At 47.2% G+C, this 16,277-nt stretch overlaps 2 protein-coding genes across 10 annotated transcripts in view; one reads left to right on the top strand and one right to left on the bottom strand.

Moving 5' to 3' along the window:
- The window catches only part of LOC118514442 (PHD finger protein rhinoceros), a 28,802-nt gene extending 16,964 nt beyond the window's left edge, over nucleotides 1-11,838 (bottom strand). Inside the window, exons 1-2 of one of the 8 annotated variants that reach the window (XM_036061344.1) lie at nucleotides 10,504-11,838; nucleotides 76-1,271 (exon numbers count right to left, since the gene is read on the bottom strand). In XM_036061344.1, coding sequence (XP_035917237.1) covers nucleotides 76-386 — 311 coding nt within the window. In that variant the 5' untranslated portion in view covers nucleotides 387-1,271; nucleotides 10,504-11,838. The other 7 variants (XM_036061348.1, XM_036061345.1, XM_036061343.1 and 4 more) reach the window with 7 other exon arrangements.
- Nucleotides 11,839-12,179: 341 nt separating this feature from the next.
- On the top strand, nucleotides 12,180-16,078 carry LOC118514450 (BTB/POZ domain-containing protein 10). Of its 2 annotated transcripts, none has more exons than XM_036061367.1 (4): nucleotides 12,180-13,107; nucleotides 14,009-14,553; nucleotides 14,645-15,022; nucleotides 15,156-16,078. In XM_036061367.1, the coding sequence occupies exons 1-4, from the start codon at nucleotides 12,893-12,895 to the stop codon at nucleotides 15,266-15,268; spliced, it is 1,251 nt and encodes a 416-aa protein (XP_035917260.1). In that variant the 5' UTR covers nucleotides 12,180-12,892; the 3' UTR covers nucleotides 15,269-16,078. The 2 variants fall into 2 exon arrangements, with proteins under 2 accessions (XP_035917260.1, XP_035917259.1); XM_036061366.1 differs by having other exon boundaries at nucleotides 12,208-13,107; nucleotides 15,108-16,078.
- The last annotated feature ends 199 nt before the right edge of the window (nucleotides 16,079-16,277 follow it).

Raw genomic sequence — 16,277 nt, 5'->3', positions numbered from 1 at the left:
AGAGAGGAACGCATCGTTAGTAACGGTGCCCGGGATCATTCGCTCGAGTGCGTTTTCGAAAGTGCCGCCCTATACCTAAACAGTTCTGCTGGTGCCTCGGGCGCGGTGCGGTTGTAGATGCTGGACATTTTGCAGTCGATTACGGAACGTGGCTGCCAGTTTTTGGTCGGTGTCGTTGGGCCACCTCCACTTCCTCCTCCGCTCGAGCCAGCACTCGAGCTTGCGGGACCACCGCCGCCGCCGCCGCCACCGCCGTTCGATGCGGGTGAATCCTTATCGTCCTCCAGACCGGACGACGACACCGGAGGCCGCCCTTTACGCTTTTTGATCGGTGGCGGCCCATCGTTCTCGCCCCGGTTGGTGCGCTTCTGACTCTTTTGAGACATGCTGTCGCTGGGGGTGGGGGAATTTGATTTGCCAGGGTTACGATCACCCACACGATTAGCGCACGGTTGCGCGATCGGTTGTGCGGTGTCCCGTTGCGCTTACATACAAGTGCAAATAGTGCAAACGAACGTCAACACGATGACCATCACTACCACTGCGATGACCACCACTACTACCACCACTTGGACACTCGGCACATATAGTAAGGCCAAAAACGGACCACCACCTGCCCCTCCCCCCCCCAAAAGGACGTATACTAGAACCGCACGGGCACACACACACGCACTCACACTATACGTCTCTCGCCACACGGAAACGCGCACCACACACGCTGTCGTCCACTGGAACCACCAACAGAGGAACCACGTCCGGTGGTGCGGACGGGCACCAGACTTGATGTCGTTGCCTTGGGAAAGTGTCTTCAATGTTTAACGGATTGCTGCGATGTCTCTCTCTCTCGCTTTTTCAGCACGATATGTCCTGTGTTTGCAGCGCGTTCGGTCGTCGGGGGTTAAGGATTTGCAAAAACTATACCTTTTTTTTGCTCTAATGCCTTCGATCGGCAGATTCGATTATCGTGGATTTCGATCGAGACACACTACTGCTGGCGTTAGAGCGTTTACACCGGCACAGGTGTATGATTGGTTGACTCGGTTGACGCTTTGCTGTTTATGTTTATGCACATTACTACCGTTCGCCTGTCGCTCTCGCAGTTGTCTGGGAAGGAACGCATCGTTTTCTTCTGTTTCTTTTTGCATAGGTTGCTGTGTGTTCGCGTTTTGTCGGTCGGCCTGCTGCTCTCGATGATGTACTTACACGTACATGCACATACACACACATAAATTAGTTACTCAATGTTCTGACTTGCATGACGAAAACACGACCTAAAATGTTAAAAAAAAAGTAAATTAACTACATTTGCCAAAAGATGAAGGAAATTGAAAGTATAACAAAATAATCATGTGTATTGAAAACCTATCGGCTTCCGGTAAATTTACAATACACAAGTTTTGCTGTAATTTTACAAAAAAATGTGTAAATTATTGCATTCAGTCACTTAATAGAAAATTAAAATTGCACGAAGTGAAAAAGCAAGGCACTGTCGGAGCTTTTTTGAATCATATCATCGCCACATTCCTATACAATCGATGGTTAATGTGCGAGTGTATTAGTTCCTTATTGTGTGTGTTTGTGTGTGTGTATATAAATGTTTATATCACATGTCAAAGGCAACATTACGCACAATTGCACCACTCTGTCACCTCACGACACGCGCCACGTCCGTCAAACGAACCAGGCTAATACAAATGTTGATTTTCTCGTACACCTCACAACTCTCTTCAGGCTAATATCTTCGTCCTATACTATAAACAAGCATTTTTCCTATGAGCGAGATGTTTAGGAGGGAAAAAAGGGCCAGGATTTTCTTCCTTGCGCATCCACCCCATTCCTCCTCGCTGGCCGCACACATGCGCAGCACCACACCACACAACAAATCGCTCCACCTTCTGCTTCTTCGGCCAACTTATCCTACACTGAAGAGCACACGGGTTCAAACGGAGCTGCAAAAGGATGAGACGGCTGTAATGGGCACACTGCCCATGGCTGGCATACCGAGAATGATCCGCTGCTCGATTTGTTCTCCAAATCCAACGGGAAAAAAGATGGAACTTACTTTCGGCTTTAGCTACTAACTAGCGCTAACGCCAGACGTCAAAACATTCGCTAACGATGATGATGATCGCCATAAAACAACTGGTCCCAGTAAGCTGCGGGAACGTTTCGTTGTCTAGACAACTGCAAGCCTAGCTAGCTGTCAAATAGCTTTACCTACAGTAAAAATGTGTGTTGAGGGCCGGATTTCTTTCCATTCCGTGATTGTCTTCCGTTCTCATTTCAGAATTTGAAATAAGATTCTAGCAGGAAAGCAGGTCACACTACTTGGGTGTTCCCTTCGTCGGTGGGGAGGTACGAGATCGGGCCACTTCCTGCAGCACATCAATAAGATCTGCGGACGTTGATAGGAGCCTAGACGACGTACAGCACCATTTACTTCGTCTCATTTTGTCATGTTTCAAGTGTTCGCCCCCCCCATCCGGGAAGAATGTTCTCATCCTGTGTGTTTCTGAGTGTGATCCAACCATCCTTCTGGGGATCACACACGAAATCTCCCCAACTGTCGGCCGCCCTCAGTGCAGAGGGTTAAGGTGTTTCGCACCGAGCTCTTTGCTCCAGAGAGCGGAAACCGGAAACGAAAGGGAATTTTTTGCCACCCCATCGCACGTCCCCGCGAAGAAAAACACCCTCCCCCGCGCACTGCCATCGCATACACCTTTCGACACCTCTCACTGTAACCCAAACACGCACACACACACACAGACACATAGTTCCTGGAGCCTGGAGCTTGCAGAGAGGATATATCCTTCCGCGATCCGGAAAAGCCTTCCGGAGTATACTCTGCACACTTGTCTCTCTTCCATGTGTTGATAATTGACAACTTTGATGCTCTCGCGTGCGGCACCTTGCGACACTACCACACCATCACTACCACCACCATCATCATCATCATCAACATCGTTTGTGCGGTTTCGCTTCGCATTTCATCCCCCATAACACTCCACCACACACACCACGCATAGAATCTATGCGAAACAAACGTGATGAAGGAATTTTAAATACACAAGCATGGAGTGAGAGAGATGGCGTCCTTTCGGACAGAGGGAGAAAGCAAGCACACATTGTTTTACTACGCTCTCGCTCTTTCTCGCTCTTGCGCTCTGTTGTCATACGCTTTCCTGCTTTCTCCCCGCTACTATCGATCATTCTAAACCTGAGCGAGAGAGGAAATATACAAACAGCACGTGCTTTCTCTTTTGCCTGCGCTATTCAGCCCTTTCCTTACGTCCCTTTCGGTGCCTCTCTCTCGCTAGCTATTTTTGCTTCGCTCTCAAGTTCTCATGGATAAAAACCTCCCAAGACGAAAGATTCTTCTCCAACGAAAACTCCAGGTTACGCACATTTTCAAGGCAGCACACAAATGGGGATTGCTGCGGCTGCTGCTGTTCTACCAAAACATAGCTGGAGGGACGGTTGGTTGGAAGCGGCATCCCAGTTGCTAACGGCGAACCTTCTCCTTCCTGTAGCGTTAACAAATTCCGGCTCTCTTTTCTCGCTACCGTCGTTTTTTTAAGTCTCCTCACAATAGTGCTTGCAGGCCTGGCCAGAGTTGTCGAAAAGTGACGATAGAAGAAGAGGACACTAATGGAAGGGGAAGGTCCAACTGTTAAGGAATAGTATAATGCAACATAAAATACGCCATATGCGCACGATCGATCACCGCAGGCCAACCAAAGAGGAAAGTCCCGTTCGATTGTTAGGGTTTTACTGGTAGCAGGCCCCCTGTGGGAAAATGAGAAAATCTCCAATATCTTGGCCATGCTTGTACTCCTTCTTAAAACAAGAAGTTATCTTCTTGAGTGTAAGATTGTAAAAGGAATTTTATGTTAGATTTGCTAAATCCTTGAATAAAAGCTGATCAGGAGAGCTCTAGTTGACAGAGATATCTCACAGCAAACAGTATCTACATATCTGAAGTTCAATCAAATATTCCAAATAGCGATCGAATGGTCCATTTTCATCCAACGCCTGCATCAGATGGAATTGCATCCATCTGGCACGCACCAAGTTGTCATACCAATTGGCCTGTCCTGTCCAAACACACGACCGTGGCTCATTTATTCTCGCCTGGTACCAGCGCGCGATGGGGTTGTTCATTCACCTTCCTAATTCTACATTTGCCGACTTGTCCGCCGTGAACGTCGCCTCTTAGCCTTGGACTTCTTCCACCCCACACTAGGCGCCGTTGCCTTTACCCCGCGAGAAATCTTCCGACACGATCACGATCGCTAGCAAGAGCGTCGACGACGGATCGGATTCGATTGGGCGGTAATAGTAGTAGGGGGTTGATGATTCTCATATTGGATCTGCTCGTTTTACACTCCCTCTTTCCGGCAACAAACGCAACAACAAAGTAAGCCTTCCACCGTGCTTGAGTGTGTGTGTGTGTGTGTCACTACTACAAACTCGCGCGTGATCGTTCGCCGCCGCATGCTCAAGTACGTCAGACGACGGCGATGCAGACGATGATGCAGACGACACCATTAAATCGGTATGGTGTTTGTAGTGAATGATTTTTTGTAGAGTGCGTGTATGTGTGTGAGAGCTTAAGCATATACGCATCAACCAACCAACACACGATAATGGAGCGCGTTGCTTTGTTTTGTCGGATAGATCTACGTTCTACGCGCCAACCGATCGCGGTCTGCTGCTTTGATCCGCGCGGATCCGCTTGTAGGGCCTCCACCGTTAGACGACGGGAAGGGGGTGTGTGTGGGGTGTTGAGCCATTCACCCTCATCATTTGGTTGTCCGAGTTTCGCAACCAGACAGCTCTTGTTCTAAGATTCCGGACGAGCGAGAAGTATGAAGCGAGAAGTTGAAAACGCGGAACTCGTCATTTATTGTTTGGTGGCGCGCTACGGAGCTAAGAAACCGAGTAGACGAACATTACTCGTGATGGATCGAAATTGAACATTATCATTGATTGATTTATAGGCTTTATAATGGGTAGGCAGGCGGTTCAAACTAGAAATTAGTTAAATGATTTTTCTAATATTTGGGCCCAATTCAGCCAGTTTTCTGAACAGTACAGTACATACCGGCAAGCAAATCTAACTAGTAAACGCAAGATTTTTCGATCTGTTGTCGAGTGTTTAATCGACAAAATTCATAATTATTCACAGTTATTTCACAATATTACCCAAAGGGTAAGATTTAAAACATAATTTACCCTTCCAAAGTTTATCATGGCTGGGTATACATTGTAAGCAAGAATCTTGCTCCAATGAAGTTATTTTTATAAAATTTTGGCACTCAACATGTAGCAAAATTCTGAAACTACTAGAAGAATTGCTACGTATGGCGGGCATATTGTCGAACTGAGCTTTCCCAAAATCATATCAAAACATATCTGAGATATCAAATCTCATCCAAGCCTTTGCATGCATATTGGCTATGGGTTATTGGCTATGGGTTAGTCAAATAATGGAAGCTAAAAATGAACTAGATCAGGCACTAAATTAGGAATATTTCGTGTTCTACTGTAAAGAGATCAGATTCGAACTAACGACTTTAGTGTGTTTCAAATCACATACGCTTAGTTCGATACCATGGCAACCACAGTAACCGGCAACAGCAAATCAAAGTGTCCATATGAACGCCCCTGAGCTATTGCCTAGGAAGAAATTTGAACCATAAGGAAATTTTCATCGTCTACAGATGTCTACAGATCGACAACAGCACCCGGCATTAGAACGTCGTTCCCAGATGGTCACATAGACAGCAGTTCTAACATTTGGCTAGCACATTGTGCGTCTACAGCTTGCACGCCCGTGTCGCTCTCAGTCGATGCGATGTGTGGCAGCAGCTGTCCAAAAACAGGCTTGATGTGTTTGCATACGCTTAGCTTTAGAGCTTTGATTGAGCCGCATTGATCGAAATGCATCGGAAGTTGCAAGCGCGCGCGCGTCCATCTTTATGCACCTCAATATGCACAAGGGCAGAGAAGTTTGGACCAAATTCTCGGGTTGAGGTTTTTTGCATGGCTGCTCGCTTGCTTCTTCGATGCGGTCGGTCGCTCGGTGCGTGGATTGTAGATTGTGTCTTCGTTAGTATGCACACACGCGTTGCAGCCCACCACACGTCGCGGCGTTGTTGTGTACACACACGGGTAATGCTTGCGCGCGTACACGTGTGAGTGTGTTGATGGGGTGGCCCCGCCGAATGACGGCTGTGTGTGAAGAACCGACCTCGCGTGTCGCCTTCTTGCTGTTTGACCGCCTCCACTCCTTCACCGCAGTCCCCTGTCACCCTTCCCTCTTTTCCCTCTCTTTCGCCCATTACCGTTCCATTCCAATCCATTCCGAATTTCAACCGGATGATCGAGAACGGGTGTGCGCAAAAGAGGAAAGAGAAATCGGAAAACCAAGCTCGGACTCTCTCGCTCGCGCACCAGCGCACCTTCTCCTGCTATCTCTTTTTTTCTCTAGCACATGTGATTTTTATTTGTGGATGCACAGAAAGGCTCTCTTGTTCTCGTCTCGCGCGGACATTTGTTCGATGCGAGTACTGTACTTGAATGACTAAGATGCATTTAACTCTGCTTGCATTTGAATTTATTGTTTCGTGTCCTATATTGAATGATGATTGTGTGTGTGTGTGTGTTTAACTTCCATAATTGCAGAGAGCAATAAAGTAGGAGAACACACAAGAAGCGACAGGAAACAACAGGAAAGAGAATACACGGCGGATGACCATCAACAGCAGCAGCATCAAGCGAAGACACAGTCAGCATCATCATCATCATCGTCACAATTTATCCACCGTACACACCTCGCATATTCCCACATCCCGCGTAGCAACAGCATTCACACACTCACTACAAGAGAGATCCCGCTCTCTATCTCTCTCGCACCATGTTTCTCGCGTACAGGAAGAAGATTCGAACAGTGTTGCCCTCAGCGCAAGAATGATTCCGTTTATAATATTCACGCACCTTCTTGGAACCTTTTTCTTTTTTTCTGGTACGCATTACTGCCATATTAATTATCAAAGCTCTTCTTCCGATATCAACGCACACACACACGTACACACCGATAAACACGAGCTTCTTTCTCCGCACAGCATCTTCACTTTGCATACTTTCATCCGTGTAGCGGGTTCACGGGACGCGCAACGGATCTGCTTATTTTGTTGCCAACACACAATCACATCCGCTATCATGATTTTTTTTTTGATCAATCGATAATTGCATATTTTTCATTGATTGAATGATTTCTTGTAAGTGAATACTTTTCGCTGAAATTCTACACTCACATATACACGCACATGTATACACATTTATACGTCACCATTCGCGCTGTATTATTTTTCATGTCGTGCGCGTATCTCTTTCTTGCTCATTATGACTTGTATCTTTCGCTTCGCTTTTGCTCACTCATCTTCCTCTACAGGCACACGCATTTCGCATCCTTTTCACGTGCGAACAATGGACGCTCTCGCTCTCTCTCGCACACATTCACGGTTCAGGTATGTGGTGCACGGGCGAACGCGCGCGCGCGCTCTCGTTCGCGAGGCTGTGGTGTACACACGCTTGCTGCTTCCCTTCAGAACCGACCACCCCATACTCACACCAGCAGGAGCAGGAGCACACGCACGCACACTCTCTCCGCTGGCCTGCTTCCTTCATCTTCTCATAGAAGGCGCTGCCTTACATTATTCGTTCGCGCTCTCTCGCTTATCCAGAGCGACGCATTAATCACAATCAAATCGCGGATACTTCACTCTTGCTTCTCTTTCGCACGCACACTTACTCTTTCTCTCTCTCTTTCACGCACGCTGGACTGTCGTCTCCATCGAATAGCAATTCCCACATCATTTGCCCGACTTCTTTTCCACGACAATCTTAGTAGACACACCACCACCGCACACACACTCACACACGCCCAGCTTTCTTCATCTACCGCCCTTTTTTCTTACTTTTTTACTTAAACCTCCTCTTAGCACTAGGCAGGATAACTAACCTGTTTTGTGTCTTCACACACACGCACACAACCACAATTTTCTTTTCTTCCTTCTGCATTCTGGATGCAACGACAAGGAATAGGAACATTTTTGACTGCAAGAGGTTGAAAGGAAGACGTAGTAGTAGCATCTTCATCCGTGTATGCATTTCGCCACAGGGATGCACTTTTTTGCACAGTCGCCACCCCATGGGAGTGAATCCCACTCCCTGCCCGCGCGCCGCTTACTTTCCCCAGCGGTTGGCAGCAGAAAGTGATTTTTGATATTTGACAGATGCAGCAAATAAAAAAGAGAAATGATTCCAGTAGACACTTTTGTTGACGCACTTTTGGTTGCCGTTCGTTTTTCTTTTCTTTTTCATTGGTTTGCTTCCTTTTGTTGCTATTGTTGTTCGGTTGATCATCGGTCGAAGGAAGATGGCTCAACACCCGCGCACACATGCTCACCCGCAAATATCATTGACATACCGCCTCTTTTCCCCCACACAACCTTTTTGCTTTTCCACACGCTTTTTTTTCTCAACCATTCAACAATCGCGCAACCACACTACACTCACACTAAGGAATAGGCGCGCACACGAGAAACCGTCATCATCATGTCGTCATTAGAGAGAGAGCGAGATGTTTACTATTTAAATGCTTTTTTCACCCGTTGTTACAACTTTTCTTACATGATTTCCTCCGTTTGCAGATCCCTTCAGACGACATTCAATTTGCTCGACATTTACGCACTCGGAGCAAAAAAAAACAAAACCCGATTGAATATTTCTTTTCACAATGCACACATTTTGAAAACCTTTTTTACCAATCGCTTTTAACTCCGCAGAAATTGATCACACACACACACAAACGCGCGCACGCATGCACGCATACATCACACTGTCTGCGAGGGGTTTAATGACAAACGCAGCAAACATGGAAGAAAGAGCGAGACCGAGATAGTAAGAGAGACAATGCGAACGATGTACGAGAGAGAATTCACTAGGGACGATGATACTAATGCTCTTTCCTTCTTTTTTGGCCCACTTGGACCGATATACTGGCAGTAGAAAATATCGGACAAATTCTTGCAACGAATCTGAAAAATCATTATTTTCCTTCCCGGAGTTGCATCAACACCAACAGGCAGACCTGTCGGCCATTTCTGAATGCACCATGCCACCATGTAAACTTCACCTGATCCAGCGAACGAATGCTCTCTCTGTTGCTGCTGCTGATGATGGTACTGTTGTTGCTTACCCCTGGTGTCTGTGTGTGTGTTTGTGTATGTACCAGAGGACCAGAGGCCTGTTCGCGGTGTTGACGGGGCGAGATGGACCATGAAGAGGGGCACGAATTTGCTTGCAAATTTTCATTCCACAGCAAGATGCATCGATTGCAATCGTTTAAAAATTTACTTCTCCGTTTATCCCTCGCTTTCATCGTATCAACCGCGATGAAAAACGGATTGCACTCTATACACCACCATCATCAGCATAATGGTCATCAACATCATCATCACCATCATCATCTGTCCTCCACTGCTGTGGTGTGGCTCCGTCGTAAAAGAGTAAACAACAAATTGTGATTGGGCCGCCATTGTTTGCACCAAATTGCACTCCACACACACGCGATGCGGTTCTGCATTCAACACCCAACAACACCGAACACACTGTCACACCTTTTCCTACCTACCATTACCGATTCGGTGCGATTTAAACGCGTTTTATTCCGAAAAATTTACACGGCGAGACACAGCCGCCATTATAATTTTCCATCCTTTTTTTTCTTTTCTTCTTTTCATCGAAGCGCCAACTGTCAAGAAACGGCAGTGCTGCCAAATGTGTCAACTTTCGCACTGCACTGCCTGCGCTTGACGCACTCAGGTTTTCCTGCCACCTATTTTATTGACAGTTCACTTCAAATAAACTTGGGGCTTTTGTTTACTTGCAGGCTTGTTGAAACAATTTACGGTGGAAATCGGATTTATCTGGCTTATCTGCTACTATTTTGGATTTCATTTCATTTTTGTGTTATTAAGCATAAGTATTACCTCCAGCCAGCTCTCATGTTCTGCCGGGAAACTAGGAACACGGCAAATGAGATTAATGTAAAAATGTCCTTTCATTCCATCTAGTATTGCTGCAGAAAGTTGGCTAAAAGTTAATTTAGCCCCACGATTCAACAGTAAAATTGTTGTAAATTAATCGATACAAGCAAAATGAAAACAAGTTGAGAAACATGCGCAGCACAGCAACCGATGCTGGACGGGATGTGCACAATACTGGTAAAACAGTGCAATACAGATTAATACCGTTTTTGCACAGGAATCGTTAGTTCCATAGTAAACGCACAAATTAAAGGAGCCTCTACATTTACAAATTGTTGGCCATTCCTAAAGGCTCATAAAGCACTATACCAGCCGAGCAGATTGAAAAGCTAGGTTTGAAATATTGTTTAGAATAATGGGCACCTTATTCCCGACCTTTTATACGTACCTATGGACATAAACCGATCATCTCAATAGAGTGTGTAATGCAGCTGTTTTCGCCGTTCTCCGAGAATGCAGTCTGTTTGCAGTGTCTTATCCGTAACGATCCACTAGCCGTAATTCAGGTTTGGAAGGACGTTCGCAATGTCGTTCAATACTTTTTGACTGAATAATGTTCACGAAATCACAACAACAGTATGCGAGGTATGGTATCTATCACTTAAACTCGCAAACTCGGAGGAAAAAGTTTTTCGCACTCCTATAGACCTGCACGAAACCGCGCCAATTTCCACAAACACTTGGTTTTAAGAATGTCCATTGTAATGAACGTGTTCAATCACATATTATTGGGCCAGAGCCGACAGGCTAGTAGTTCATTGTCATTCAGAGTTCGCTAACGATCTTCTATTACCGTTTGCTCTACCTCAGCGGTGCTGGTAACTGATCAAAGTGGGATTCTTCATGCGTAGTTTCGAAGTGCTTTATATTATTTGCTCCTTTGCTATCAAATGTTCTGCATTCTCGTCCCGAAGGACAGAACTCGATGGGCACAAATTGTGGATGGAGGATGCTCATTAGGTTTATGCATCGTAATGCACAGTACAGCGGAACAGCCGCAATGCTGCGATTCTCGATTGATCATGGATCGTTTTCCGATCCCCTTTCTATCCGACTCCAGAGCTGAAAAGACTCATTTTTGATAAATGCACCATTCTCATAGCTTCCTTCGATAGTGATGTCGACTGCTCTACTCCCTGGCTGCCACGCCAACCATATTTACGATTCACAACGAATCGCAGGTGCTGCTGCACACTGATGTGTCGTCTATTGTTTTCGTATCCTTCTTAAGGCGCTTTTGCAAAGGGTCCGAGTTTTCATTCACCGCATTGCTCCATGGCTTTGTTGTATGCATGGTTTTGGCTGCTGATAACTGCGCTGTGTGTGTGTTGGATAACGCTATTAAATGCTGTTGTTGCATTTCAAAACAACCCTTCGAACGCCACCACCGCCATAGCACGAGACTTCCTCGTCGACCCGCTTCTGCTGTCGATTTTGTGATGTTGCTTTTCCTTGCGTCGCAGTGCTTTTGGTTGCTTCGAAGCCCGTTTTTTCACGGCCCCGAACACATTTATCGCACGGTTTACGGTTACGTTCAATAGTTCCGACGACTCACGGCACCCTAGCGAAGCGGATGCACGCACGATTGCATGGTGTACGGTGATTTTTGCACCATTTATTGCACAGTTTCCAGCGGTACACGGGCTGAAAATTTTCATTCCCCGTTGACTCTCGCGGAGTTTTTCTTTTCCCGAATCGAAACATTCACTTTGGCAGAAACGAGAGAGTGCGAGAGGGAGAAAGAGAAACAATTGTCAGACGAATGTCAAACGTCGTTTGACACGTATTGTGCGTGAAGTAAGCCCTTTTTGTTGTGGGAAAAACAAAAATTCCGTGAAGGAAAAATATCGTTATTTCTGCTTGTTATGAAATGTTTGCTAAGCTATATTACTTAATTAAGTAAGAATTAACAGTTTATAGGTGCACTGAATGTATTTACTCGCAGAACAACGTATATTTTTAACCGTTAAATTGAAATAGTGCAATATCAAATCAGCTCCAAAACTTGATTCATTCAAGCCTTCATTCACTCTTCTCGCAATATAAACAATGCGAGAAGTATTACAAGATTTTACACAAATTTCATATTCAAAAAGTGAAATTCATTGTTTTTTCGGCACTGTACCACACCCTCAGTTGCCACCCTTCTTTCGCTCCCTTTCCGCACCCGCTTCCTGACCGAAACGTCAAACACCCTGTGCTGTTCTCTAGGAAGGGTTGAGAAACATTCAGTCAAACAAAAGAAGCAAAACTCTCCTGATGGTGGTGGTGGTGGAAGAAGAAAATTTTCGTTTCTGAACAACTTAACTAGCTCGATTCTGGTCCAGTAATTAGCTTTTAGGAGGGCGGATTACGGGGGACCACCACCAGCCCAATCTGTGTTGCGTATGCGTGTGCAGCGTCCGTGCGAGGAGCAAGCCAAAAATTCTTACCGTGCACTGGTTGCTACGATCCCCTTCCGGTAGATGTGTTTGCTCACTGCAGGGAGGTGGTAGAAAGAAAGCTGGGGCTGAGGTATTCGTGAACTAGTCAGCAACGACGACGCAACCCCGAAACGTAGAAGAAGCAGAAGAGCGATACACCCAACATTCCAACGGTGATTCCTTGGTGCTATAGCTCTGGCTTGGACGGTACTTCCGGAGCCTGGCGTGGTACCACCAAATTAAAGGGCACAATCTGCCTTCCACCCACCCACTTAACGCCCCGCCGTGGATAGGCTACATTGGATTTGTCATCGATACCTTGGTCGGGCGTGTGAATTGTTGAAGCGTTTTGCGATGGAACTGCAGCTGCAACGGAAACAGGGCACAGCAGTACCCGCTGGTGGTACACAGCGTGACGGTGCATCGGGATCGGGCAGTGGGAGTGGCGCCTCCGGTGGTGGTGCAATCAGCAAGAACGACAGCTACGACAGCTCGCACAGCAGCAGCAACACGGAGGACACCACCGAAACAGATGATCGACGCAGGAAGATGATGAAGAACCGTGCCAGGTAAGCATCCGTATCCGGGTGGTTTGCATAGCATTCCCATACCCTAGGGCAACATCACACCGAGCGATGGGCAAGCAAGCAATTCTTGAGCGCAGCAATCCTTGGGCAGTGGAAAGAGATAGACAGACCATTCCAGAGCGAAATGGAGCAACTGAAATAAGTAGAACACACGAAAAAAAAAAATCTATTACAAAGGACAAAGCAAGCGTGGTACGATGTGGTTCTCCTTGCCAGCGTTGTATGTGTGTGAGTGCACACCATCGTCCGTGTTGCATTGTGGGATGCGTCGCGATTGGTGTGCATTGGGTGCGCGAAAAGAGTACACTATCATCTCTCGGGTTTCGATACGTTATCCGCCGAGTTGACACAGACGCAGACCGTCCAGACGATGTTCGCTATCCCGACCCGTGTTCCCCCTTGTCCGGGTTTCCCTCACCATCCCACGAAGATCGTCTGGTGTCGTCAGGCATCATCGCTGTGCGCGCCCAGCATCGCTGAGCATCGCGGGTAGTAGTAGTTAACTGGGAGACTGGGTTTCTTTGTGCGCTAGGTCAGGGTTTGGTCTGGTTTATATTTCTTGTTCTTCTTGTTGTTGTGCAAACTGTTGTCTGCTAACTGCCCAGACACTCGGATGCACTTCTCACCTCCGCAAGCATGGTTTCCTCCCGCCACACGTCGTGCGGTTGCGTTTGCTCCAATCATCTTGCTCCTGTGGCTACTTTTCTTAGTCAGCACGCGTCTTCGATAATGAAAACGTTGTTTCTTGTGTGCTTGACGATGAAGTGAGTACCGTGGTACATTTAGTAGGCTGTTATAGACGATGGTTTAGGATTATTAAACATGTGTGCGCCGTGTCCTGTGGCTTTTCCTCTAATCCCATTTGTGTCTGGTGTCTTTGCAGAAACAATAGACTCATGCAGCAACAACAGCAGCAGCAGCAGCAGCAGCAGCAAAACACAACGGACAGTGCGAAAGTTGCTGCAGGAAAGAAGCTGCCCGAAAACGAACGCATCACACTGATTGTGGACAACACGACGTTTTCGGTGAACGTGTCCATGCTAACGGCCCAACCCGAAACCATGCTCGGACGGATGTTTAGCACAGGATTTGAGTTTACCCATCCGAACGAACGGGGCGAGTACGAGGTGGCCGAAGGTATCTCGCGCACCGTATTCCGGGCCATTCTCGAGTACTATCTGTCCGGGGTGGTCCGCTGTCCGCCCACCGTGTCCGTGCAGGAGCTGCGGGAAGCGTGCGACTATCTGCTGATCCCGTTCAACGCCAACACGATCCACTGCCAGAATCTGCGCGGTCTGCTGCATGAACTGTCCAACGAGGGTGCAAGCATTCAGTTCGAAGCGTTCCTGGAACAGCTTATCCTGCCGCTGATGGTGGACGCCGCACGGCAAGGCCACCGCGAATGTCACATTGTGGTCCTTTCGGAGGGTAAGATTATCATTCGTTTAGTTCGCTTTCGGAGAGGAGTTTGAAAGTGTGCTTTTTTTCTTGTTGTTGCTGTTGCCCCCCTCCCCCCCAGATGACATTATCGATTGGGACGCCGAGTACCCACCGCAGATGGGCGAGGAAGACTGCCAAACGGTCGCCAACACGGCCATGTATCGGTTCTTTAAGTACATCGAAAACCGGGACGTCGCGAAACAGGTGCTGAAAGATCGGGGGCTCAAGAAGATCCGGCTCGGCATCGAGGGCTACCCGACGTACAAGGAAAAGATCAAGCGTCGCCCGAGCGGCCGGATGGAGGTGATCTACAACTACCTGCAGCGGCCCTTCATCCACATGTCGTGGGAGAAGGAGGAGGCCAAGAGCCGTCACGTAGACTTCCAGTGCGTCAAGTCCAAGTCGGTCACCAATCTGGCGGAAGCGACGGCCGATCCAGCGCTGGAGCTTGATTCGGGTGAGTGACGGCGAGCTTGTCGGTCTGGTGCGCCGCTGCCCATTCCCCAATACTAACGCCTTTCACGTGAAACAATCTTCCGCAGCCGGGAATCCGCTTCCTCAGCGGCACTTTGAAATATCGCACGAACCAGACGCGGAACCATTTATGCGACCGGACGCACTGCTCGACGGCGAGGAAGGTGCCATCGGTGGGCTACCGAACGGTGACGACATCGGTCTGCTCGGTCCGGAGGAACCACAGTAGTCAGCTTCGATCACGGCTTCACACGGAAGTAATATAGGGGAAGGGACAAAACAGACAAGGAACAGCTTTTCACGCGATAACTTCTCCTGAAATCGATTCCACGCCGGAATCGGTCCGTTTTGTGCTTGTGTGTGTGTGTGTGTGGTTATTACCCAGTCTTGTCCGCGTGGTTGTTCATTGTTCATTGTTCTGTTCCGGTTGGGTGCTTTTGGGCAACAGATACACCAGTGGGCCCTCGTCATTGCAAAATATGATTTTAACGAAGTTTCTTTACACTATTCTACACTGGAACCTGTTTCTCCTCTTGATGTGTGATCATCCCTACTGTTACTCATATTTCTCCGATTGGCGCTTTATAGAGGGAATGTGTTAATGTACCGAACAACTCACACAATATCTCTCCTGTTTTTTTTGTTTTTAAACGCGTTTTTGATTTCGTTACCGATTAGCTATTTACGACTCGCTCCTCTTTCTTATTTATACGACTTATTTACGGCGTCCCTTTTCACCACGTACTAATGGCGACTACTCATGCGAAACTGTATCTGTAATATCGTTATGGACGGTTATGTTAATATATATATGTGTATACTTTATGCGCTTAATCACTACCAAAACAAATGAAAATCCCATTCCCCTCCCATCGCTCCCCCTATCCCCCCTCATACCCTTCTACATCCGGTTTTAAACGTGTGTGTACACGTTTGTCGCGATCGTTTATCCTAGTTTGAAATGCGTACATACATACATTACTATACAGATTTACTCTTTTTTATACCAAGCGAGAATAAACAGGATATGAAGCCTTTAGTTGTGTTTGATGTTAATTTGATCGCATGTTGTTGGTTCCTTTCAGCACAGGTAGAGAAGGAACCCGGTCTCTTCTGTAGATGAGATCTCTCGGTAGGCAGTTTTCCCTTGGGTAAATCTCGTTGGAAGTAAGTCCTTTGGAGGAGACTGCTTGGCTGAGGTCCCGTGAAACCGGCGCCATGGAAGCAAGTTGCGAGAC

The sequence above is a fragment of the Anopheles stephensi genome, chromosome 3, assembly GCF_013141755.1.
Source record: "Anopheles stephensi strain Indian chromosome 3, UCI_ANSTEP_V1.0, whole genome shotgun sequence".
In the NCBI taxonomy this organism is placed as follows: Eukaryota; Metazoa; Arthropoda; class Insecta; order Diptera; family Culicidae; genus Anopheles; species Anopheles stephensi.
Note: the sequence above shows the minus strand (reverse complement) of the source record. Positions and strands in the feature narration are given on the sequence as shown.